The sequence below is a fragment of the Bufo gargarizans genome, chromosome 6 (assembly GCF_014858855.1).
Source record: "Bufo gargarizans isolate SCDJY-AF-19 chromosome 6, ASM1485885v1, whole genome shotgun sequence".
Classification (NCBI taxonomy): Eukaryota; Metazoa; Chordata; class Amphibia; order Anura; family Bufonidae; genus Bufo; species Bufo gargarizans.
The window spans coordinates 191,349,189-191,376,628 of NC_058085.1; the positions used below are offsets into that span (position 1 = coordinate 191,349,189).

The window sequence follows — 27,440 nt, forward strand, 5'->3', positions numbered from 1 at the left end:
GAAGCCACGTACCACCTATAGATGGTCCTGTGGGGTGGCACTCCCTCCCAGTCTATACGTTATTTGTACACATGCCCTCATACCAGTCAGTCACTTACTTGTCATCCCTGGTCATGCCGTTCTGGCTGCTGAAATTGAAAGGGTCGTTGCTGAAGGAGCTGCCAAATATATCGTCAAACTTATTTTCAGGCATACTCTGGAAGACAAGCAATATAGGTGATGGACCAGAAACACATATACAACACAGAATGTTGTCCGGGCTTTTAATATTGATTCAATATTGATTCACGCCATCCTGAAACACAGACTCTCGGCAGCCGCATCTCTGGCCGTGAACAAGGTCTACGCTAGACCGAAACATTGGCCAATGGCTCCTTGTTAATAAATTGTGGATGGAATAAATAATATTCACTACTACACTTGAGTGCCGAGGTTTCCTGGTCTTGATTCTACATTATACTTACCACTGAGCACCACCCACGACGACCAATTGAACCTTTATTGCAACTTTTAATATTGATGACATATCCTCAGGATAGGTAATCAATATCAGATGGGCGGGGGTCCGACATCGAGCACCCCCGCTGATCAGCTGTCTATGGCAAAGCAGCAGTGAGCAGGAAGATAGACAGGAGACGGCAGGTCTTCTCATACAGCTGATCGTGGGTGTGCCCGGTGTCAGACCCCCGCCCATCTGATAATGATTACCTATCCTGAGGATAGGCGATTAATATTAAAAGCCTAAAGAACCCCTTTAAAGGGGCATTCCAAGGTTAAATTTTGTATAATAAACAGTTATACAATTCTCCAGTATATGTGTTGCATCAGTTCTTTGCAGTTTTCAAAATCTCTGCTTGCAGTTATTCAAGGGAAACTTTCTTAGAACCTAAAAGGTTTGCCCTGGTTCAAGGACAGATGTCTTATAAGTAGTGAGCAATTCATGTAAAAGTATAAGAAAAATGTTAGAGTTTTTCATTACACACAAAATAACATTTGCTGAAGCCAGAATACCTCTCCTTCAATAGCAGCCTCCTATTATCTCATGTGTTCCTTTTACCTGGTGAGATGACGAGTCCATCCCAACAAGATCATCAGTCTCCACCAAAGTTTCGCTGTCAGGGGGAGAGTTTCCTGTAGGTATGAGAACCACCGGACTAATGTGCTCAGATAAGGCAGAAGCTCTCAAGAAGTTTGGTGGGTTCTAGAAGAGAAGAGTGAACAATAATATTTATAACTAAAGACTGACACCGATACAGCACCTAAGGTGAACCTGCCAGCTCATTTTTACCCTTAACCACCAATGTGCCTTGTTAAATGACTTGCTAATGTTACTAAACAAGACCCTGTATGCCAAACTGCAGAAAAAACAATACCACCATATTATAATTAAATTAGCATACAACAGTCATGATATAAAGTCATGCAGTCAGCGCTCCAACCCTGCCATTTCAGGCTTGACTGACACTCCCCTGAGCACTAGACTTTGCCAGCACCCTCCACTGGACAGAGGTCAAGTTTTTTTTTTTAACCATAAGGAGATATAGTATTCCCTAAAATATTTCAGTTTACACACTCGCCATTGGAGCACATACAATAAGCTGCCTTTCACCTTTGTTGTATAGACTGGGACAGAGTCAATAGAGTCATCTCATTACCATTAGAATGACAGATGACAGCTTTAGTGTACTGCTTAAGGCCTAAATAAGCAGGATAGTAAGTAACACTATACACATCTAAGACTCTGAATGGAGCTCCCCTTCATTCCCTGAACTCTTGGGAGGGACAGTGCTCTATCACTTCCTGGAGACTGTCTATTGACCCTTTTCTGACCAGTACCTCCCATTCATTGCAGCTCCCATAAATTACATACCCCCTTGTAGCACTCTTTATACAGATGAAACAGGAAAAAGTTTGTGTGTCAGATATGGCATCTCCGGAAAAGTTTTAAAGGGAGACTATTTGCAGTTTAGACTATGCAAAACTGCTGACAGCACTAAGTAGGGAACAGGAAGAGCAGGATAAACATACATTTTCAGAGCTTTTATTATCAGGAGTAGTGTGAAAATGATGTTTTATTCTGCCAGACTCTACTTCTGCAAGTGCTTCACAACCCTTCCCCTTTGCTCTAAGTGACAGCTGTAGGGCTCTCCATGTTGGATGCTACTGTTGTCACTTAGAGCAGAGGGGAGGGGATGTGAAGCAACTCAATGCAGAAAGCCCTTTACAGTGAAGCACCTCCTCCAGTACACTTGCAGGAGCAGTACCCGGCAGAATAAAAATTCATATTTACACTACTCCTGATAATAAAAGCTCAGCAAAATGAATGTTTGTCCTCCTGTCCCCTACCTCGTGCTGTCAGCATTTGTACCAGGTAAAAACAACTAACACAATCCTTTCAAAACAAAAAATAGTAGTAATATTTTTATACAATACATTAATAATTATGCTTAATTAAATTTCAGATTAGTTCCCGTTAAGAGTGAATATACAGTAAGAAAGTAAGAACATGGGAGTCATATTTTAGCCTTTAGAGCTATTTGGGGATTTAAAGGATAACTGTCACACTTAGACCCTAAATTCAATTTTCATATATGTAGTTACTAATAACATGATATTCCAGAATCAGTTACTATTAGACTGACCTACCCCATATTTAATAAGATTCAGCCCTTAGCAACCAGTCTGCATAAAACTGCAATTTCACTATTCAGTTAAGATGGCCGCCACTGCCCTCAGCCTGAGGCTAATCCTGCCTGCCCTTACTAGCCAGTAACAATAGCCCCCCAAAAGTGTCAGTAACCACAGCCCTCCCCCTAAAGGGTTAATCTCCTGCAGCACAAAGGGGTCCTCTTACCACATGTTGCTTTCATTTATACACTGAGCAGATGGCAGATCTCCCTTCCCTGGTCTGCGCTGCTTCAACTCTGCATTCTCCAGCTCTGCTGAGTGAGGGAGCGTCTGCCAAGCGCAGGGACAGGGAGCAGTGCACACAGCCCAGGCACTGTTATCAGCTGCTGGGGAGGACCTGGCTTTAATCATTTACTTACAGTCCTGGCTGTCAGTAATCTGACCTTGCACGCTGTGTGCTTCTGCGTCCTCCGTCGTTCAACACATAGACGGACCATGCCTAGCAACCTGATTTTAAGCACAGGTAAAAATAGGCTGTACAGGGAACAAAACTGTGGAATAAGGCTGGGTTCAGACCTGAGCGTTTGGGATGTCGCGCTCTGTATGCGCGATTCTACGGGCGTCTGACATACGCGGCTCTGGAACAAGCGAACGCCTATTGTCGCACGTTCCAGCTAAGTCTATGTACGGGAACGCGCGACAAGACGCCCCAAAGAAGCTCATGTACTTCTTGGGGCGTCGGGCGTTTTACAGCGCGATCGTACGCGCTGTAAAACGCCCAGGTGAGAACCATTCCCATAGGGAATCATTGATTCTTGCCTGTTGAGCGTTTTACAGCGCGTAGGAACGCGCTGTAAAACGCTCAGGTCTGAACCCAGCCTTAAGGGGTAATTGAATACACAGTGAAAAGTTAAAATAGGGCCACCAAGGTGATATTAATCACCACAATCCAATACTCCAAAAAAAAAAAGATGACAGTTATACTTTAATATTGAAGAACGGATTCAAAAAGTTTTGTGTGGAAATGCTAGTGATATGCATCTACTAATCTTACAATGCTGGAAGGTGTGCATTGGCGAAAAAAACTAAAGCGCAGCAAAAAATAAATCCGAGCCTCATTTATTGTCACGAAACTGCTGATCCACTCAGTATTGGAGCTTACAGTGCAGAGAGCAAAAACCTGTCTAAAGCATTGCAAATATAATTTTGTTTTCAAACTTCAATCATCTTTTGGATGATTCAATTGAAAATTCATATTTCCAGCCATTGTTCGCTCCTGGATCTTAAGACATAAAATATCTTCTTACCTCTGGAAGCTGTGGGATCTGTAGTAGACGCTTGAAGTATTGCAGGTTACTCGAACGGTAAAACAAATCCTTCAACCTATGAGTAAAATAATATCAAGAATTACATCCCTAATAAAAAGAAAATTATTTGCTCTATTCATATCATCCCCGATACCATGAGTCATAACTGTAAGCGGCGGGTAAAAGGGCGGAAAATACTTTAACTTTAAAGGGCAGTTCCAGTGAAAATGTTCTTCCTATACATCATAAATGGTGCAAAGATCAGATTGTAGATGTCTAGAAGAAAAAGCTGTCTAACTGGTCATTGGGGAACATATTGTGGTCATACCAATCACTACAAGGCAATGTTTTGGCTGAAATACACAACTGAGCATTTCTCAAGCAATAAAATAGTGAATCTAGTGTCATTAAAGGGGTATTTCATTCTCAGCCGTTGAAGGGCATCTGTCAGCAGATTTGTCCCTATGACACTGGCTGACCTGTTACATGTGCACTTGGCAGCTGAAGACATCTGTGTTGGTCCTATGTTCCCACATTACTGAGAAATATGATGGTTTATATATATATATATGCAAATGAGCCTCTAGGAGCAACAGGGGCGTAGCCGTTACACCTAGAGGCTCTGCTCTCTCTGCAACTTCAACCTCCTCTGCACTTTGATTGACAGGTCCAGGCGTGATCAAGTTTACACTGCCTGGGACAATGAATCCATTTATGACACTTCACTTTAACTTCTAGTCCCCAGTGCTATAAATGTACTTTAAAGAGGTTGTCCACAATTTTGTTTTCTAAATCCTCCATCCGCCCAGAGGGACCTGTGAAGAGGACTATACTTACCTGCTCCCTGCAGATCGGTTACATTTCTGTGGGTCCCAGGCTGTCTTCACTGCATTTCCGGTCCACGCATGTAAACTTCCTGCACGGATGAGGTCACGCCAATGACTACATGTGACAATTAAATGTATTTAATGAATGGCACATCACTACTGGGTGACATGGCACTTAGGGACACTTCACGCTGAGGCCAGTCATTGGCTGCCATGGCAAACGTGACACCGCCCATGCAGGAGGTTTACATGCGGGGACCAGAAGCGCAGTGAAGACAGGAACCAAGCAACGGGGAGCAGGATAAGTACGGTTCTCATTGGGTGGAGGGGGGGGGGGGGATTTTAAAAAAAATGTGGACAACCCCTTTAAGCTCGAGTGTATTGGGTGAAGTAATTAACTGACTGACAACCTACCTTGTCTGAGTGTGAATACAGAGAAACTGAATATTTTCCCACAAAATTACACATCACAGGGGGAGTCCAGGCTATAAAGAGCAGTAATGGACCAGGGAAATTGAATTCCTCGGAATAACTCGCACTTCTGTGTAATGACTTTAATTACTTTTAACTCTTTACAAGGGCTGCGCTACCACGCTGGTTCTCTTTCCCTTCAGCCTCTCTTCTTCTATCCCATGCAGCATAGGAGATAATGTTGGGAGATAATGCTGTGTCCGCCATAACTCCTTAATGTAACCAGGTCCATTGCGTTCAACGTTCCATACATATACTGACTAGATGAAATGTCTACGTCGGACAACCCCTTTTAGTCTGGCACCTAGCTCAAGAATCCAGGTGCTGAACATTGACGCTCGCTGTCATTGACAGAGGAAGCTGATGGCGCAGTAATATTAAAAGTCAAGTCAGCATCATACATTGTTGCACCAAGTGCTCCTTCAAGGGGACGCCCCCTTCATGATGTCAATTTGCCAAATGACCTATGGACGGAGGTTGTAGAAAACATGGACGCTTTCTGCCACAAATAGCACCAGTCCAGTCCATGGGATTTGTCTGGTACTGCAGCTCAGCTCCACTGACATGAATGTGGCTGATCAGCAATACTGCACACAACCTGTGGACGGGGGCGGCACAGATTTTGGAAGAAAATAGTCAGGATTTTGCACACGACCGTTTTTCGGGTCCGCATCTGAGCCGCAGTTTTTGAGACTCGGGTGCGGACCCATTTACTTCAATGGGGCCGCAAAAGATGCGGATAGCACTCCGTGTCCTGTCCGCATCCGTTGCACCGTTCCGTGGCCCTGCAAAAAAAATATAGCATGTCCTATTGTTGTCCGTTTTGCGGACAAGAATAGGCATTTCTACAATGGGCCGCCCGTTCTGTAAATTGCGGAAGGCACACGGACGGCTTCCGTTTTTTGCGGACCGCAAAAAAACGGCACGGTCGTGTGCGTGTACCCCAAATTTCACATTTCTATACTCACTTTTGAAACTGTTCCATAAAACGATCTCGGTGACCCTGTAATGTGTCCGTGGGAAGGCCTGAAAGACAATTTACAGTGTTAGGTAGCATCTCAGCAGCATCCTGACCTATTGTGTTATTTACTGGAAACACTGTCATCTGCTGCAGACACGTTACACCAGGCTGGGGTGGGCCCTAGTTCAAACCTTTGTTAGAGGGGGATTAATTTTCCTGCAAATCCACGTTTATTACATGAGGATGTTGTCACGGGTTTTGCAGCAGATACCCCCAGGATTTCACTCTGCTACATCGAAAGGGGTGAAATTTGCAGTGAGAATCCACAAGAAGGAGGATCACATTGCAGATCTAATATCCGAGCTGCAGGTCAATGTCTACTTGGTTTTTTCCCCACAGTGCGTGGATGTGATTTATTAGGGAACCTGTCACCATGAAGATGCAGTGCCGTCTGGTATAAAGCAGAAGGAGCTGAGCAGATAACGGCTACCGGCACACCATGAGGATTACACATGGATTCTTATACCGAAAAACTCAGTATAATACAGTATCAGTAAATCTCACGTATGCTTTGCTTTTTCGCTCTGTGCAAAAATTGACCTGCCGTGTGGATTTTGAAATCGGCATGCTTTCAATTATTTTTTTATGTGTGCGACTGTGCGGATTTTACCCTTTTTAATATAAGGGATCATGCCCATGAGCAAAAGGTCCCATGCCCGTGCTGCGGACCACAAATTGTGGTCCGCAATGCATGGGCACTGGCCGTGTGAACTCTATTTGCGGATGCGGACCCAATGACTTGAATGGATCTGCGATCAGCAACATACGGCCAAATGTTGCACTTGTTCCTCTTTTTGCGTTGGATGGTGTGCTTCTATGGGCTTCCGATCCGCGCCTCTGCAAAAGATAGGTGAAGTTCTATCTTCAGACGTATGTTGTGAATTGCGGACCCATTCAAGTCAATGGGTCTGCATCCGAACCACGCCAGTGCCCATATACAGTTATCCTTTAAATCAGTTTTCCAGCACTTAAGATACTGATGAACTATTCTCAGGATAGGTCTTCAATATCAGGTTGGTGGGAGTCCCACACCAGGGGCACCCCCACTGATTAGCTGGGCAGCCGTAGACATCAGAAGCTATACAGTAGTATCTGGTGCCAGCGTACCATAGCTCAGCACCCAGTCACTTGAATGGAAGCTGAGCTGCAATGCCCTTGCACAGTCACTATACAGTGGATGAAGCCTTCCATCCATTGTATAGCATCTGCGTGTGGTGGTCTGGGGAGGTCAGACACACACAGATCTGAAATTGGTGACTTATCCTGAGAATGGGCCATCAATATCTACAGACGTGGACAAAATTGTTGGTACCCTTTGGTCAATGAAAGAAAAAGTCACAATGGTCACAGAAATAACTTTAATCTGACAAAAGTAATAATAAATTAAAATTCTATAAATGTTAACCAATGAAAGTCAGACATTGTTTTTCAACCATGCTTCAACAGAATTATGTAAAAAAATAAACTCATGAAACAGGCATGGACAAAAATGATGGTACCCCTAGAAAACACAGAACATAATGTGACCAAAGGGACATGTTAATTCAAGGTGTGTCCACTAATTAGCATCACAGGTGTCTACAACCTTGTAATCAGCCATTGGGCCTATATATATGGCTCCAGGTAATCACTGTGTTGTTTGGTGATATGGTGTGTACCACACTCGACATGGACCAGAGGAAGCAAAGGAAAGAGCTGTCTCAAGAGATCAGAAAGAAAATTATAGACAAGCATGTTAAAGGTAAAGGCTATAAGACCATCTCCAAGCAACTAGATGTTCCTGTGAGTACAGTTGCACATATTATTCATAAGTTTAAGATCCATGGGACTGTAGCCAACCTCCCTGGACGTGGCCGCAGGAGGAAAATTGATGACAAATCTAAGAGACGGATAATCCGAATGGTAACAAAAGAGCCTAGAAAGACTTCTAAAGAGATTCAAGGTGAACTTCATGCTCAAGGAACATCAGTGTCAGATCGCACCATCCGTCGTTGTTTGAGCCAAAGTGGACTACATGGGAGACGACCAAGGAGGACACCATTGTTGAAAACGAATCATAAAAAAGCAAGACTGGAATATGCCAAACTACATGTTGACAAGCCACAAAGCTTCTGGGAGAATGTCCTGTGGACAGATGAGACAAAAATCGAAGTTTTTGCCAAGGCACATCAGCTGTATGTTCACAGACGAAAAAATGAAGCATATCAAGAAAAGAACACTGTCCCTACTGTGAAACATGGAGGAGGCTCTGTTATGTTCTGGGGCTGCTTTGCTGCGTCTGGCACAGGGTGTCTTGAATCTGTGCAGGGTACAATGAAATCTCAAGACTATCAAGGAATTCTAGAGAGAAATGTACTAGCCAGTGTCAGAAAGCTTGGTCTCAGTCGCAGGTCATGGGTCTTGCAACAGGACAATGACCCAAAACACACCGCTAAAAACACCCAAGAATGGCTAAGAGGAAAAAATTGGACTATTCTAAAGTGGCCTTCTATGAGCCCTGACCTCAATCCTATTGAGCATCTTTGGAAGGAGCTGAAACATGCAGTCTGGAAAAGGCACCCTTCAAACCGGACACAACTGGAGCAGTTTGCTCATGAGGAGTGGGCCAAAATACCTGCTGAGAGGTGCAGATGTCTCATTGACAGTTACAGGAAGCGTTTGATTGCAGTGATTGCCTCAAAAGGTTGCGCAACAAAATATTAAGTTAGGGGTACCATCATTTTTGTCCATGCCTGTTTCATGAGTTTATTTTTTTACATAATTCTGTTGAAGCATGGTTGAAAAACAATGTCTGACTTTCATTGGTTAACATTTATAGAATTTTAATTTATTATTACTTTTGTCAGATTAAAGTTATTTCTGTGACCATTGTGACTTTTTCTTTCATTGACCAAAGGGTACCAACAATTTTGTCCACGTCTGTATGTACCAGGAAATCCCTTTAAAGGGGTTGTACGGCCTGTTTGTATTCATGATTCATCAATATCTGATCGGTGAGGATCTGCCACCCAGCACCCCCGCCGATCAGGTGTTTGAAGAGGAGGTGGCTCTCCTTCAGACTGCACCGCATGGCGACAGGTGCGCTTTAAACTCTCATCAGCTTTGCTGCAAATGTGTTCTGATGTAGACTTCCTGCCCTCAAATCAGCATGAAAAATCTGCAGCATTTCCGTAATGTGTGAACATACGCCTAGCGTTAAGGGTATTTCCGATGTGTCAAGCCGACACCAGAAAGTGAAGTGCATCGGGGACCAGCAGCACCACCACCAGCGGTGGGAGAATCAGCGAGGCAAGTAATGATTATACATTTCTTTTGAACCCTTTGTGACCTATTTTTCATTTCTTCCCCTCTGGAAAACCCCTTCAATGCTTATGGCTACCCGATGCCTCACAGTCTTGTCCATCACATAAGGGGTTACGTCAAGAGACCGGCTATTGATTGTGGTCATGTATGACTGGTATTTACCAGAAGAGACTTGCAGATTACTGAACGGACATGTTTCGCACTCGCTTTTTCCTGGTAGCGCTCCTGAGAATCAATTCCAATTTTTATGTTCTGCAGAACTGACTGAGGTACAGATGGACATGAAGGACGGGGAGGGTCAAAGGATTTAAACATGTTTTACAGCCGTGACAGATACTCCTGAATCTGACATTGCACAGATCACGTTCAGATTCCTTTGTAACAAACATTTCCCAAATAGAAGTTTGGCCTCGGTGCCTTTATAGGGAGCCTGTCATCAGGAAATTCACTGCTAGCCAGGCACCATGCCTTGTAGGGCCAGCTTCACATCACACTTGTGTTTCCCGTTCTTCTGATCCGACAAAAAAACAAACATACTTTATTTGCTCATTTTGCATCAATTTTTTGTCACTTCCATTAGAGATCCATTATTTAGATGGGAGGAAACGTCTTGCCGAAACGTAATGATACCTTACACTAAGGCTAGTTAAACGCTATTTCAAGAGGGGAGACAATTCCTATTTTAAAGAGGAACTTTCTTAGTTTTTTTTTAACCTACTACATTATGAAGTACTCCGCCTACTGCAGACGCTCAATCTTTTTTTTAAATTCTGACAGACCCCTCCGTTGAGCCGCTATGACGCTCTTTGCTTTCTGGCGCCAAATAAGCTAATTAGGACCATCAGTGCAGGGAGGAGGAGACCTCAGCTCTCCTCAGTGGGCGTCATCTTCTCCCAGACTGTCACACTGTCCAATCGCAGTGGACTGCTTCACAGCGGGAATTGTTCTCGCGAGATTTGGTAAATCTCACGAGAACAGGCTACGTGAGCGAGTATAGTACATAGCCTTCTGCCTGGCTGTGGAGTGGTCCGCTGAGATTGGACAAAGTCTCAGCCAGGGAGAAGGATGGTCTTAATTAGCATATGTGACGCCAGAAAACAAAGAGGGGCATAGCGGCGCAACGGAGGGGGTCTATCAGAAAATATAAAAAAAAAGGGTTGGACATCTGCAGTAGGGGGACTACTTCATAAGTTAGTAGGTTTAATACATAGCAATGGTTGTAAAGCAGGGTCCAACTGAGCGGGAGCCTCTTGTACAGAGTGGCTCATTGGGGTTCATAATGTCCGTATGTCCTAAGGGTCCATTCACACTTCTGCAAAATGGGTCCGCATCCGTTCCGCAATTGTGCGGAACAGGTGCGGACCCATTCATTTTCAGAGGGGCCGGAATGTGCTGTCTACATCGGCGGATCCGCACTTCCGTTCCGCCCAAAAAAATAGAACATGTCCTATTCTTGTCCGCAATTGCAGACAAGAAATTGCATTTTCTATGAAAGTGCCGGCGATGTGCGGTCCACAAAATGTGGAATGCACGTTGCCGGTGTCCGCGTTTTGCGAATGCGCAAAACACATACGGACGTGTGAATGGACCCTGATAGTGCACAAGATTGCTAGTCAGATCTTGTGTTCTTGTCAGCGTCATCCTGAACCGTTGTTAAGACCAGGCGGAAGCTTTTATATCAGAAACAAGCCAAGAGGCTATTCGTTCTGTCTTGTTCCAGAATTTCCCCATTCACACAAGCATATTTATTAGCTCTATTTATTACGTGTAATTTATAAGTGTCTATTTTATAACAGTCTATTTATTAAGTGTATGGAAAATGCTGAAATGGGAGCGATTGTTAGTCCCAATACTGCATATTCTGTCACCATGAATATTGGGAACATATTTTCAGTAAAACCTGCAAAAATTCTCTAAAGGTTCCTATAAATATTAGATGACTGTCGGCCAAGTTTGGTTGAGGCTTATTCCCCCCAAAGGCACACTAAAAATGTAATATGTTGTATTGAGGAAGAAACCTCTAGAAGCAGAATAAGGTGCCTCGCTGGGCTTGGATCCCACCAAGGACAACATCTGCATGGAGTCTGTATGTTCTCTTCTTGTTTGTGGGCGCTTCTTCCGACACAGCAAAATATACTGACAGTATAAAGGGGTTGTGCCACTAATATAAATGTGCCCCCCCCCCCCAAACAGATATCGCTGTTATATCACCTTCCCCAAATATCAGCATTTATGAAACCTTAGGGCTCATGCACACGAACGTATGTATTTTGCAGTCCGCAAAAAACAGATCTGCAAAAAATACGGATGACATCCGTGTGCATTATTCCGTATTTTGCGGAACGGAACAGCTGGCCCTTTATAGAACTGTTCTATCCTTGCCTGTAATGTGGACAATAATAGGACATGTTCTATTTTTTTGCGGAATGGAAATACGGACGTACGGAAACGGAATGCACACGGAGTAACTTCCGTTTTTTTTTTGAGGACCCATTAAAGTGAATGGTTCCGCATACGGTCCGCAAAAAAACCCGGAATGGACACGGAAAAAAAAGATGGATGTGTGCATGAGGCCTTATTCTAAGGTTATTAGGCTACCATTGTACCCTGCGGCAAATCAGTTTCTATTTTCAATTGCTGTTGGATACATCCTGCATTTGAAGCTCATAATGTAGGACACAGGAAGCCTCATTGATAAGAACAAGGGGTGTGGTTAGAGTCACATGATCTGCTGATGTCAGGTCAGCTCTCACTGCACTAAGGCATGATGGGACAGCAGTCACATGACAAACCAGGAAGTAGGATTCAAGCATGGGGGATAAGACAAAAACGCAAATGAGGTAAACGTGAAAAAAATTGGGGAAAAAAAACTAACAAGCCAAAGAGGAATGTGTGCTAGAGTAATTGATAAAAAAACACTTTAGAGGAAAAAGTAGTTTGTGGCAGAAACCCTTTAAGAAAATTAAAGGGGTTGTCTCACTTCAGCAAATGGCGTTTATCATGAAGACAAAGTTAATTCCAGGCACTTACTAATGTATTGTGATTGTCCATATTGCTTCCTTTGCTGGCTTCATTCATTTTTCATTATACATTGGTTGTATACAGGGGTTGCCGTGCTTGCACACTCTAGGAAAACTCACCAGGGTCTTTGGTGGCCAAGACCATGGGAGCACGAATAGGCACACAAGCAGCTTCTGTCCTGGACACCTTGAGGGAGACATATCAAGATTGGAGGATCCATCCGCCAGGCTTCATCTCCCTGCGCTGGCGTAAGATGCGCCTGATTTGATAAGAGTCAGAAGCTTCTTAACAAATCAGGTGCATCTCTGCCCTGCCATGCGCCAGAAACTGAAGTCTACGCCAGCTACAGGCTGTCGTAGACTTCAGCTATGACTACCGTAATTTTCTGGTGAAAGTTATAGTAAATGTGGAAGTTGTGCTCCCTTCCGCTAAGCCATGACCCACTGGATATTAGCCATGTATAATGTGATGGGAAAATGAATCCAGCCAGCAAAGGAGGCAATATGGACAATCACAATACATTAGTGAGTGCCTTGTTCTAATTTTCTCTACATGATGAGGTCTTCAATAGATCCTGGGAATAATATCCTCTTCACCAAACAGTATATTATGTGCACTTGAGTCACTAGGTGGCGCTGTATTTTTACTCCTGAAAATTGATATTGAGACTGTTAGAGCAGAAATACGGAGACCATAAAATAGTGGAAAATTAAAATAATATGAATGACAAATTGCATTTCGCAGTCAACCACTGTAACCCAGCGATCTTTATCAATCCAGCACATTTATAAAAAGTTCTGCTTTTTGATTCCTTTTCAGTCCATCTTTCTAGCGTCCTGAATACTCACAAGAGTGAAGTTTGAAGAGGAGTTTCACAGTGTAGTCATACAAGTGGCTGCAGTCTAGTATGACTTGGATTAGAGGCGAGAGTCGGCACTGGCCAGCAGCGGTGACAGACACAGAACGGGACATGTCCAACGATTTGAAAACTGCAAGAGAATGAAAGAAAAACGGAATGAGAGGATGGCACATCATAGTACATAGGTCTGCACAACATCAGAGGAGAGGATCAAGCTCTGGCAGCTCATCTCCCGGAAGAACGAAGGATCGGGCACGTTGAAACCCAACATGCCTGATCCTTTTTCCCCTCAACATCTGCTATGGAGGGAGAGTCGTGACATTCCTATACTAGATTGTCAGGGGGTCCTGCTGAAATCTTCGGGTTCAGTTGACGGAGCTTTGTAGTTCTGAGGCTGATTGGCGAGGGTGCGAGGTGTCAGTCTCACGGATCGGATGCTGATGACCTCTCTTGAGGATAGGTCATCAATAGTGAAATCCTGAAGAATTCTTTTAAGGGCTCAAACAGATGCCCATATTACAGCTATGTTTTTGGCCTCATGCACAAGGCTGTTGCTTCCCGTGGCCCGTATTGCGATCCGCAATGTGCGGGCAATGGCCATGTGCTCACCGCATCACGGATGAGGTGCGGAATAGAGGCACGGAACCCCACGGAAGCACTACAAATACTGCGGCATGCTTCACCTTTCTCTATACATGGAGGTATTTTAGGGTAAAGGCACTGCTGTGGAGTCATACAGAGACGGTGCGGCAGTACACAGCTCCGTGGACGGGCTCAGGTGTGTGCTTGGATGCTGGGGGACTGTAGCAGGGACTATTTTTCAGCAATGAGGGTACCTCTTCTTTTTTTTTTTGGTACTGAATGAAAGGAACGGCTGTATGCTCTCTAACACTGTACTGCTGCCTACACATTGAGCAATTGTTGTTAACGAAGTGTAATGACTAAGTGAGAAATAATGTAACAAGTCAAATTAGCCTAATGCTGTTTAATCAGCAGCCGTCAATCAAATACGACATATGCTAAAGCAAGCTTGTGTAGGAGGAAGCTTCCACTTAGTACCGAGGATTAAGCTTTACTTGTTATTAAGATGCACCGCCTTACCACTGAACGAAATTAACACCCAGTCCATTAGAAAAATATCCATTATTTTACTTTCCCTATTTGTCCTATATGTAAGAGCTGCGGGTCGGAACTATTGAATAGCGCAGGATCACAGCCGGTTTTGCTGCGCTCGCTTATTGTTTAAACGGTTTCAATGTATGCTTTGTAAAAGAAAATCTTCTGTTCTCTGGTGATTTAATTTGAGAACATTTTGGGAGAGAAAATATATATAAATTAGAAAAAAGCGACAAGAGAGAAAAATAGGAGTCTTAAGAGACCCCAGAGGGTCAGTTGTTCATGTGATCCACCAGGAGCAGGTCACTGCTGCATCCAGTACTTGGCTGCAGCGGCGTCAAAACTGACGTTTACATCCAGGGAGCCGAGCAAAAAAGCCGAGGCCGGTGAGAGAAAAAGCCTCGAGCCATCCTCAGGATGCAGGTTAGTAGGCTTCACTTCCTAGGTTTAAACCGGATGAAGGGGTTATCACCCCCCCCCCCCCCCCCCAACCCTTTTAAAAATAGCTACCAAAAATGTAAAAAAAAAATAAAAAGTTTCATATGAAAACATGATTTAAACAATAAGTCATTTTGTAAGGACATTCTATTTAACGTCTATAAATTGAATTATCAAGACAGGAAAAAAAAAAACAAGTCAAATGTACGCTGTAGGGCGCTGCCTTTTCTCACGTAGAGAAATGTGGCATTCTTCTGCTGCAGTCAGTGAGAACGTTACACTATTATGCAATGGCACAATGGTGTTACTTCCTATGACACATTAAGATTCTGTACAGGTCAACAGAAAGGAAGCGGCTGTGTAACCAGTAATGAAATGATTAACTTCCCAAATCTGTGAGAAAACTGCAGGAGATGAGCCCAGTGTGAGCCAGCTGGTTAGGTGGACTGCTGGCAATACCTCATGTGGATATATCATATAAACAATAAAGCATCGATTATGTCATCAGGACAACGTACCGTATTTAATCAATATTTATAGACAGGAATAAAATCCTCTGGTAATGAGCAATTCCCGGTTTGGAGCATTATCACTATGACCTAATATATTGACATTTGCCCAGCAAAGTGCAAGGTAGCCATAAATAAATTCCCCACAGATCTTCTGCAACCCATCAGCATGCTACAGAATGACTCTCACAGGCAGAGTAGAAAGGTCTAAGCACCATCTTGAGTTTTAGTTCCTTGCGGCCGATTCTGCTATACGTTCCTCCTCAAGTTTTTTTTGCTAATGGCAGTGTATTCCATAATTCCTTACAGAGTAATTCGCCTATATTTCCCAACACTGGTGACATGTCGATGTGATATGCCATCAATCGTTTGACCTTTGGGGGGTATATCAGTTGAATACCAGTCAAACAGTCTGGCCCGTGTCAGATAAAAGTTGAAGGGGCCCTTCATTCTAGATATGAGTGGTGACCCAGGTGATCAACCAGATACTAATCACACATTGATCCTTCATTCTGGACACTGATGGTGACCTAGGTGATCATCCAGATACTGATCAGACTTTGATCCTTCATTCTAGACATTGGTGGTGATCCAGGTGATCAACCAGATACTGATCAGACATTGATCCTTCATTCTAGACGTTGATGGTGACCCAGGTGATCAACCAGATACTGATCAGACATTGATCCTTCATTCTAGACATTGGTGGTGATCCAGGTGATCAACCAGATACTGATCAGACTTTGATCCTTTATTCTAGACATTGGTGGTGATCCAGGTGATCAACCAGATATTGAACAGACATTGATAGTTTATCTAAAATTCACCTGACAGTAATTTGTCAAACTATGTTAATTAACAGAATTTATTGTTGGCATTTGGAAGGAGACAAAAATAAAACAGCGTAATCGTACGTCATAGAAGGCAGTCGATAGTATGAAGACAGGAACATCTGAGGAAAATCTAATGGTATACCAACTCATTTTAGGGAGGAGGTGAGATGTGATATTGTTGACTGAAAACAATGAACCACCACTAGTGCTATCTGCTGCTATGACACCACAATTGTAAGATGTAAGCTGTGACATCACAAGAGGGTTTCACTCAAGAACATTAATGTGACTTCAAAAGTGGGTTTCTGTCAGGCGAGTTACTGTGACATCACACCTGTGTTTCTATCAGGTAACTACGGTGACATCATTAGTGGGTTCAGTTAAGAAAACGTCTGTGACATCACAAGTGAATTTAAGTTAAAAAAAAATGTGTGTCCTTGTCATCTTCTCCAACATTACAAGTGAGGTGAACATGCAATGATATCACGGGTAAGGGGCTACACCAATTCCCCATCCAAATTTCTGGTGTACAGGTATACTAGCAAGGGCTTTCGGAGCAGACATGAATGAGGTAGTCTTTAGCTAGCTGTCATATTAGCAGCTCAAAAGCCAGAAGACCAAATCCTGTTTTTGCACATAGGTCTTCTGTCCTTGGTGTCCACACCTGATTCTATGTACGGTACCTCCAAAATATACCGTAAATTTTTAATAGGCCAGAAGCCTCATTCATTATGATTTATTGATTCACTATGGACTTTTTAAGACTTTGAGACATCAGACACCTTACATCTCATTGAGGTTGTAGGATATTTGCTGAGCAAAGCAGTGCCTGGCTCCACTTTGTAAGTGACCTCTGACAATTTGCCAAGCACTGTTTGCCGGGTGGTACATACTTTCCACTACAAGTGCAGTGTAAATACAGACATTGTGCTTGCTGGACTAGGTGACTGTATAAGAAAGTGCATTCAACACGGCATAGAAAGGAACAAAGTGATTCTTCCCAAAGCCATTTACTTCAAGAAAGGGACGTGGGGGGGGGGGGGGCTTCACTTGTTCTCTTATTCAGAATACCTAAGGCCATAGGATGTGAAATTCTAGAAAAAGAGAACAGAGACAAGCACATAAGGGAAATGTGAAGATGTGAAGGAACTTGCAGTGGTTGAACTTCTGGGTAAGAAATTACACAGATAGCTTTTTGGAAGGTTGCATGATATTTGTGGTGACATGGGCATAACTAGAAGCTTCTGTGGAGCTTCCCAAGGGTGGGAATGTCATTCCATTTTGAGGGCTTTTCATTGTGCAGAAAATCGGATTCTCATCCTTTCGATGCAATAGCTGTTTGTATGACTACAGTTCTGTCTGAGCTAGGATACAGTCATACATGCAACCTAATTATAATTTACATCACAAGGACAAATACTGCAGTGCTGTGCACAAAACCGACATGAGTTGGGTAAGAGGTCAGTAGCGAAAGTCTGGAACACAAAAAGAGCGGGTCTTATCTACTGGGCAACAAAAATCCATAGCCACACTGCAGTACCTCAATTTCCCTGCAGCAGCCATGTAGTAAAATCACCATTTGTACAATGTCCCCCATGATATCCGCTATCTGCATCTTATTTTCAGAGGAGCAGAAGTCTAAGGGCTGTTTGACATGAGCGAGTCCATTGCGGGAATCACGCTCCGTGTGCGAGTGTGATCCTCCGCTCTGGACTTGCAGGAACGCACCGCATTATCATGATTTATAATGCTATGTGCCTTATTTCTACAGAATCATACTGACAGCTTTATGTCACTATGATTCTGTGGAAAAAAGCCCACGCAGAGACACATAGCATTATAGATCATGATAATGCCGTGCGCTCCTGCAAGTCCAGAGCGGAGGATCAAACTAGGTTCTGTTGTGACATAATTAAGACTGGGACCCCAGCATGTTCCCAGGTAGAGGTGGCCGAGCTCCAATACACTTAATGGAAACACTGGAAACAGCCAAGCATGGCAAGCAGACATTTTAGAGTTTTTGTTGCATGTCTTGATCTTTGGATTTGTTTTCCTGGAAGAAGGGGCTTTGATTTAGGTTGGATTAAGAAAAGTGAAGTTAAACTCTTGGTACAGCTGCAAAAAATACAAGTGTTCAAAGGAGGCCACATGTGGATGCAGTCCGTGTGCTGTCCATTTTTATAGCGCGCCCATTGATTTTAATAGGCAGGTCTTACTCCAAAAGCGGACCTAAATGGTGCCTGCTGCAATTTTATCTTTTTATTGGATGGTCCCAATGCATTCGACTATTGACTGTAACGGGTAAGTTGAGTCCCGCTCCAGGGACAGAAGCAGCATAGCAACAGTGGTGATGGGGGATCAGAAGAGCACCACGAGATTTAGGCGCCATCGATAACCCGAGGATCACAGTGCCAGAAAAGAAAATTCAGCATGTGGCACTTCCCCAGCTTCCGAGTGCTTGTAAAAGGATTACCACCTTGCTGAGCGTGTACTAAATCCAACTGCGGTGGATGGTCGTTACAAGGCCGGCTAGCCTTTTATTAAGGGAGAGGTTAGCAGCGCTTATTAGTATGTATGACTTTGAAGGGAATCTGTCACCAGCGACCTCCTTATCCTACTGTTTGTAGAGACACATAGTTGTTCAGTGTCCATGAAACACGGACAGCAAAAAACGGACACACTGACCCCACCCGGAGGCATCACTGTCCACTGGTGAATGAGGCTTAAGACTCATGTATGGACCATGTAAGCATCAGATATACAGATACACATTTATACTGTACATGGATCATCTACGTTTTATTTCGGGTCTGTGGCAGGCAATTAGCTTTTTCTTTCTGGTAATTGGAGTACAAGCAGCATCTCTACAGCTCGACGTGCGGACACACACAGTGCCACGTGCACCATACCATCAACCTCCAGGGTGTAATCACTAGGTGTGTGCAGTAATCATCGGGTCCGTGGCATAAACGCCATTCCTGCAGGGCAGCTTTTTGCACTTGGGAAGACAGGTCTCAGTCCTCCAGGTCATCGGCAGGGGACACCAGCCACGAAGCACAAGAAATACTAACCTGTATGAAAGAGATTCAGCTCCCACTCCATGTAGTCAAATATTTCCACCGTAAGCTGAAAGCTGAAGAACATTAGAAGTCATTATGAGGAGACGCAGACACGGGATATTATGTCGCACACAAATAATCACTGTATATATTGATTTCTACAGAAGAATCGCATGCTGCAACCTGTCGGATACGTACGCCGACAATATGTCTATGTAAAGTCTGCAATTACACTACAATTGTTGTCATCTCCAGGTTTAGAAATAATAATAACGTGTACTGAGCTATTAGGCCCCTTTCATACGAGCGAGTTTTCCGCGTGGGTGCAATGCGTGACGTGAACGCATAGCACCCGCACTGAATCCTGACCCATTCATTTCAATGGGTCTGTGTACATGAGCGTTTTTTTTTTCACGCATCATTTCTCCGTTGCGTGAAAAACGCAGCATGTTCTATATATTCTGTGTTTTTCACGCAGCCCTGGCCCCATAGAAGTGAATGGGCTTTCAGTGAAAAACGCATTGCATCCGGAAGCAAGTGCGGGTGCGATGCGTTTTTCACTGACGGTTGCTAAGAGATGTTGTTTGTAAACCTTTAGTTTTTTATCATGCGCGTGAAAAACGCATAAAAACACACTGCACCCGCACGGAAAAAACTGAACAACTGAATGGTGCGAGTTTCAGTGAACGCACCCTGAACGCATCTGGACCTAATCCGTATCGTTCGTGTGAAAGAGGCCTTGAAGCGGTAGTCTAGTTTGCAAAACCCATTTTCCTATACCTCTTACAAAGATTGTCTCCGTTCTGGAGGACCTTTCCTGACCGGCATTACACAGACAATGCATGGTTGTGTAATGCTTAAAGGGATTGTCCAGCCCATATCAATTTTTAAACCCATCCCCACCTCCACTGGGCAGGACTTGAAGGATACTTACCTGCTCTGCAATGCTCCGTTCCGGCTCCTAGCGTCCACCGCTGTCTTCTCCAGACTTGTGCCGTAGGTAAACACCATGGACAGGATCACGTACACCAATGCAGCCAGTCACTGACAGTGACATGTTCCCCAAGTGGCATGTAACCCGGTGATGTGCTTTTTGAGGGACTCGTCAACCCTGCAGACCGTCAATGGTTGCAGCGGCAGATGGGACCGTCTATTTACCTTCAATGCTGGAAATCCTGAGAACCAGCTTGGAACCAAGGAGCCGGAACTGAGCAGCGGGAAGCAGGTAAGTATGCTTACCCCAGCACGCAACCGAGGGGGATGGGGAGGTTTAAAAATTGACATGTGACTTGACGACCTCTGTAACCCGGATGTGTCCACCTAATGTGAAGTCTTAGGCCCCTTTCAGACAAGCGAGTTCCACACTCCGGGCTCGCAGCGTGAGTATGCAGCAGCTCCCGTCCTGACCGGGTCGCATAGCATTATATTGATTTATGATGCTATGTAACCCTTACAGTTCTGGAATGTATTGGATAACACTGACAGCATGGGAGGTCAGGACGGGAGCTTCCACATACTCATGTTGTGAGTCCGATGCAAGGAACTCGCTCGTCTGATAAGGGCCTTAAGCAAAGACCGTCCTAGTGGCACAAAAGCATCATGCTGTTTGGGTAATAGGAGCGATCAAAGTATGGGGGGAGCGCTCCACCAGCAGTTCACAGGCTACCGTCAGTCACGAAGGAGGTGGGGAGTGCTCCCCTCATATTGCACTTTATGCTTCGATAGCTCCTATTAGTTACATGGCATAATAGGTTTTTATGCCATTTGGGTTATTAGCAGGGCATTTTTATTTCCCCTATGCTGGCATTGCCAGAAACTGAACACGTACTGCCAGATTTCTCTAGAAATTAAAGCTGATCTTCATCACCTTATTGTCAAGGGACCCTTCTAACAAGGAGGGATTGTCCAAACCGGACAACCCCTTTAAGGAGAGTGAGTGTCACGAAATAGCCAGTGGGGGTCAGTTGCCTGGGGCATTCACTGCTGCCCTATTGCTAGATGGCCATGATATCCTCTGAAGGAGAAAGTAAGCATCTTCCTGATATCATAAAATCCAGCAATGCCCTTTCAGCTTTCACGCAGGGACTGGATCCGAGTTTCCAAAAACGGTACAAAGAAATCTGATACAGCGGGGAGATTTACTTAAGAAAGTACAGCAAAATTCTGGCATACGTGACTCCTGCCACATTTATTATGTATGCAGACACCTTTTTTTGCCTTTTCCAACAAGGGTACGTAATTTAGCAGGGAAGGGTTATGGCTTAAAAGGTGTCAATGTGCGCCAAATTGGGTCAAGATTTTGGTGCAAAATAAGCCAACTAATAGGTGGTGTAAACTGCGACTAAAGATGCACCAAATGTATCATCCAACATCAGCCACTGTGGTAATCTGGTGCAGCTTTAGACTGCCTACTCTAAATATTAATATAGATAGTGTCATGGAAAATGGAAAATAACATCACAAATTTTTTTTAAAATAACAATTTAACATAAAAATTTGATTTAAAGATGTTGTGCAGTGCAAAAATATTGATGACCTATGTTCATGATAGGGCTCGCAGAGATTGGGTGAGCGCTGCTTCCGATTCAAAGTTAAAGGGGTTGTCTCACTTCAGCAAGTGGCATTTATCATGTAGAGAAAGTAAATACCAGGCACTTACTAATGTATTGTGATTGTCCATATTGCCTCCTTTCCTGGCTTGGTTCATTTTTCCATCACATTATACACTGCTCATATCCAGGGGTTACGACCACCAGCAGAGGTAGCCGTGCATGCACACTATAGGAAAAAGCGCCGGCCTGTTGGCTGGGACAGCGGGAGGGAGCGTAGACTGGTGCTTTTTCCTACAGTGTGCAAGCACGGCCACCGCTGATGGATTACAGGGTGGGCATAACCATGGAAATGAGCAGTGTATAATGTGATGGGAAAATGAATCCAGCCAGCAAAGGACGCAATATGGACAATCACAATACATTAGTAAGTGCCTTGTATTAACTTTCTCTACATGGTGACACAACCCCTTTAACTGTGTGCGCACATCTCTTTTGCAGCGGCAGTGCGGTGCAATTACAACTGCTGGTCGCATTCAGTTGAATGGGATGCTCAGTTGTAGTTCCACTGCGTCACCTCTATAAACGAGAAAACACGAAGGTAATTCCGAAGCAGGATCAGGGCTCACACAAGCACCGCTACCCCTTCAAACAGATGACCCCACTGATCTGATACTGATGACCTATGCAGAGGATAGGACATCAATATCTTGGCACTACACACCTATATAAGATGCCAGACCACTAGAACCCCCTGATCCTGCACCCCGATGAACACCATTCACAGTCTTTGGGACTGCGAGGGCTAGCCAAGCGTGTAGAGTACTTGTCTATCACTGGCAGTCCTATAGAGAATGAACAGAGCGGCAGGTGGCATGCTCGACCCGCAGCTCCATTAGGGCAGGGGTATGGCAACTCCGATCTTAGGATCAGTGGGTCCTCTGCTCGGTGCACTGTAGTAACTGGAATCCATTCAGACTATCCTAAATGATGTCTCTATTTACTATGAAACGAAGGACATCTAAGCACCAACCATGGTTTCCATCCACACAGTGAAAGTTCTGCTGACACGAATGTCTGCTTATTTGCACATATACAGTTTCCAGTAGACTCACTAATCATCTCGATAAGGCAACTTTCACATCTGCGTTTACCTTTCCGGTTTTGAGATACGGCAGAGAATCTCAAAACTGGAAAACAACCCTTCAGTTTTGTCCCCACTCATTGCCGATGGGGGACAAAACGGAACAAACCGGAACGGAGTGCACCAGAACGCATTCTGTTCCGTTGCGTACCCATGCTGGACACAAACCCGCTGCAAGCAGCGTTTTTCTGTGCGTCATGGGAAACTGAACATGCCAGATCCGGCATCAAAAACCATGTAAATCAATGGTGCCGGATCTGGGTTTTTTTTCGTGTCCGGCGTATCTGGCGCCTGTTGACTCACAATGGTATTTGATGCTGGATCCGGCATGTTCATTTTTGATATAATACAACTGGATCCATTCTGAATGGATGCAGCCAGTTATTTTATTCAAACAGATGTGTTTTCCTCCGGTTTTGAGATCCTCTTGCCGGATCTCAAAACCGGAAAGAAAAACGCAGATGTGAAAGTAGCCTAAGACAGCAAACTCTGTAACAGTGAGCAAGTGAAACGGACGTCTGGCAAGTGCATTCCATGTAACTCCTTTATGCAAAAACTAAATAAAACCGAGTACGTAACGTGAAATGGATCATGATTTCCTCATCTGAAAAAGCAAACCTAAAAGCATTCAGCGCACATAAGCAGATAACTGGAAGCGGAGAGTAGGTCCTAATGTTACCCAATCCGCCTCTCTAACTGCAGCCTCGCACGGCGATTCGCTGCCAAGCCACTCATTATAGTAAGTTTGAGTGAAACTAGGGCACTGTTCCATTGCCTGTATACATATAAGATACCCGTTCCGTAGAGGATTATATAAGAAGCAAATGAAGACGCTCAGAGCTTGCAAATACAGCTGGGATCCACCGGGAAACTGGCGGAAAGATGCATCCAGCAGTAACTCTGGAGATTTAGATTTTGCTATTTCTTATACTTCTATAATCCTTACTTAATGTAGGTTATCGTTTATCTTCAGGCAAGAACTGAAAATTCAGAGATTTTATTTTCGTCCTGGAGTTATATGCATTCTCCATTTTGCGCAAGACTTAGGTCCCTTGACAATAAGATGGTCACAAAGTGTCCCCCTGCAATCAGCTGTAATATGGGGCAAACTAGGGAATAAATGTCTCATTTTCCTCCACAGCCATTGCAGGGGAAGCTAAGCATTAAACATGGCTCATGCACACAAATGTGTTAATTTTAATTTTTTTTGGGGGGAACCGTATGCGGAACCATTCACTTCAATAGGTCCACAAAAAAACAAACTGAAGTTACTCCGGGTGCATTCCGTTTCCATACTTCCATTCCGCAAAAAAATAGAACATGTCCTATTATTGTCCACATTACGGACAAGGATAGTACTGTTCTATGAAGGGCCAGCTGTTCCATTACGCTAAATACGGAATGCACATGGATGTCATCCGTATTTTTTGCGGACCGCAAACTACATACGGTCGTGTGCATGAGCCCTTAGGCTGAGGCAGTAAGATCCTACTGCAAGTTATTTTTATTTTGCTAGACTACCCCATTAAATATCTCTCCTTGCAGTCATTGCATGGGATAATGGGTGTCTCTGGCCTAGCAGATTTCAGTGCTTGCACATTGACTTACAGGGCAGCTCCTTATAGGTGGCATCAGAAAGACTGTCTTCTTCCTTCTGGAGGAGAGCTGATTGCGAGTATTGCCTGTAAGGCTCTAGGCCTGCACAATATATCGCCAAAGCAATCGCAATAAATCGCCATATCGCAATCGTCAACTGGCCGACCCCAAAATGCTGCAATTGTATTACCATATTTTTCGCTTTATAAGACCCCCGGAGTAACTTCAGTTTTTTTTTTTTTGTGGACCCATTGAAGTGAATAGTTCCGCATACGGTTCCCCCCCAAAAAACTTAACGGACACAGAAAGAAAATACATTTGTGTGCATGAGCCATGTGTAATGCTTAGCTTCCCCTGCAATGGCTGTGCAGCGAAATGAGACATTTATTCCCTAGTTTCCCCCATATTACAGCTGATTGCAGGGGGACACTTTGTGACCAACTTTTTTGGGGGGGAAATGGCAGTGCGTCTTATAAAGCGACGGTTGACTTTTTACGTGGCTGACACGGATGTATCACCGGCCGCTATGCTGCACAGCGCGGCCGGCGATACATCAGTTACAGTGCGGGGAGGGAGAAGGGGCTGGAGGCAAGTCGTTATTTTAATGAACAAATGTTCTTCTATTTCTCTGTTCTGTGCAGTGCTATTAAGAAAATGGCAAGTTTTGTATTTTGTACTTTTGCAGTAATGCAAATATGTTATTTAATTTAGTAAAAGATGTTTTATTTTGAAAAACACTGTGCATTTGAGTTCTTGAGTTAAGCATAACTACATATCTGCATTATCAGTAATTTGTGTGTGCTTTTGCTTTGAAAATCCAAGCAAATAGACCTCTAGCACAATTCCCTTAAAATATTGCATCGCATACCGTTATGGCAATGTTTAGGGCCCTAATTGCAATCGCACAAAATTCCCATATCGTGCAGCCCTATAAGGCTCTCTTCGCCACCTAGCTCTCTATAAGGACAACCAGTAGCTTACAAAAACTTCAAGGGGATAAAAAAAACTGTGCTGGTTAAGTGACCATTAGACGGGGACAGGGCTTGTTACAGTCCAGTTAGCAGAGGCAAGCAGAGATCTCGAACAGACAATTTTGGAGTCTGCAGTAGTGGGTAGGGCTATTGGTTTATTCATAGGTGGCAGCTCGAATGTAGAAATGTCTGCAGCTGTCTGATTCATCTGAAATCCACATAACTGCTGCAAAAACAACCAAATTCAGTCATGTGGAATGGACGCCTCAGCAGCAGGAATCTCTGCAACAAATCTGCTGTGTGTGAATATACTGTAAGGGGGATAAAGGACTATATCGAGAGGTTCTACTCTATACATCTTACCAATATGAGTGAATAAGATTAAAAGAGTCATTGCGGTACAGGACGCAGGATGTATGGAAAGAGGACAGCCATCGCCTTTCCATATACCCTTTGTCCTGTACCGCAACGGCGCTTTTAATCGTTATTTTGGAATAGGGATTAATTAGGTTAATGTGTTTTTTTGTTGTCAAATTATCGTTTGCCCATTAATTGAGGAACATGATGGGGTCACTAACTAATAATGTGAGGCACATGGAAGTCTAAATTGATAAAACCATATGCTTAACATCCCCATCAACTACCCCCTCACATAATGGACAACATGGGGTTAATGTGAGGCACATGATGGGGTTAATGTGGTAATCCAAAGCCCATAATGCCCCAAAAAATGCCAGGGCCCATCATACTGGTCATACTTACCCCGCTCCCTGACACCTGCGTCGCTTCTGATGCCCGCGCGGCCACCGCTGCATCTCGCCGTCACACGGATCAAAACAACCGGCGACATGGGGGGGGGCAGCCAATAGCAAGCCAAGACTGAACGAGCCTCCCTAGCATCACAGGTGACACTAAGGAGGCTCGTTCCCGTCGCGGCTGCTATTGGCTGCCCTCCCGTCACCGGATGTTTTGATCCGGGGCATCAGAGACGAGGCAGGTGCTAGGGTAAGTATGACCAGTATGACAGGCTCGGGCATTTGGGGGGGGCATTATAAGGGTTGTAATAATGTGAGGCACATGGTTTAATCAATATGGCCCTCTATGTGCCTCACACTAATAATATATATGTTGCCCATTATTTGAAGAGGTACATGATAGGATTACTTACTATTGATGTGAGGCATATGGCGTTATTTATTTTGAACCTCCATGTGTCTCATATCAATAGTAAGTGACACCATAATTAAGCCCATGTAGCCCATTATATGAGGTACATGATGGGGTCACTGTTACTATTAAAGGGCTTCTGTCAGCCCACTAAACCTTTTTTTTTTTTTGCTTACTTATAATCCCTACACTGCGATTTGTGCCTACATAATCTCAGTGCGCCTGCGCCGATTGGAGACAGGTACTGCCGCGGCGCAGGCGCCAGATTTTGAATGCAAACAGGCAGGGCCAGCAGAGAATGATTCCGTTCCCTGGTCCTGTCAATAACAAGCGGAGGGGGCGTCATTAGGATCGGAGGATGCGGCTGCTACCAGCAAGGTAATTTGCATATTTTAAAAGCATGTTTTAAACAAAATCTACTGGACCAAAATGATTAATTAGATTATGTAGGCACAAATCGCAGTGTAGGGATTATAAGTAAGCAAAAAAAAAGGTTTAGTGGGGTGACAGAAGCCCTTTAATGTGAGACACATGGAGGTACTAAAGTAACAAGACCCTGTGCCTCTTGGAGCCAGATCCTCCTGGATGTTGAAGGTTAAAGGACTGGAGATGATGTCATCA

General features: G+C 44.1%; 1 protein-coding gene across 2 annotated transcripts in view; it reads right to left on the reverse strand.

The window, feature by feature from the left end:
• LOC122940601 (huntingtin-interacting protein 1-like) overlaps window positions 1–27,440 on the reverse strand; it is a 126,359-nt gene that overhangs the window by 60,097 nt on the left and 38,822 nt on the right. For both annotated transcript variants that reach the window (XM_044297245.1, XM_044297244.1), the window contains exons 7-12: window positions 19,405–19,466; window positions 13,427–13,567; window positions 6,202–6,259; window positions 3,936–4,011; window positions 1,058–1,201; window positions 99–196 (exon numbers count right to left, since the gene is read on the reverse strand). In XM_044297245.1, coding sequence (XP_044153180.1) covers window positions 99–196; window positions 1,058–1,201; window positions 3,936–4,011; window positions 6,202–6,259; window positions 13,427–13,567; window positions 19,405–19,466 — 579 coding nt within the window. The remainder of the gene's footprint in view (window positions 1–98; window positions 197–1,057; window positions 1,202–3,935; window positions 4,012–6,201; window positions 6,260–13,426; window positions 13,568–19,404; window positions 19,467–27,440) is intronic.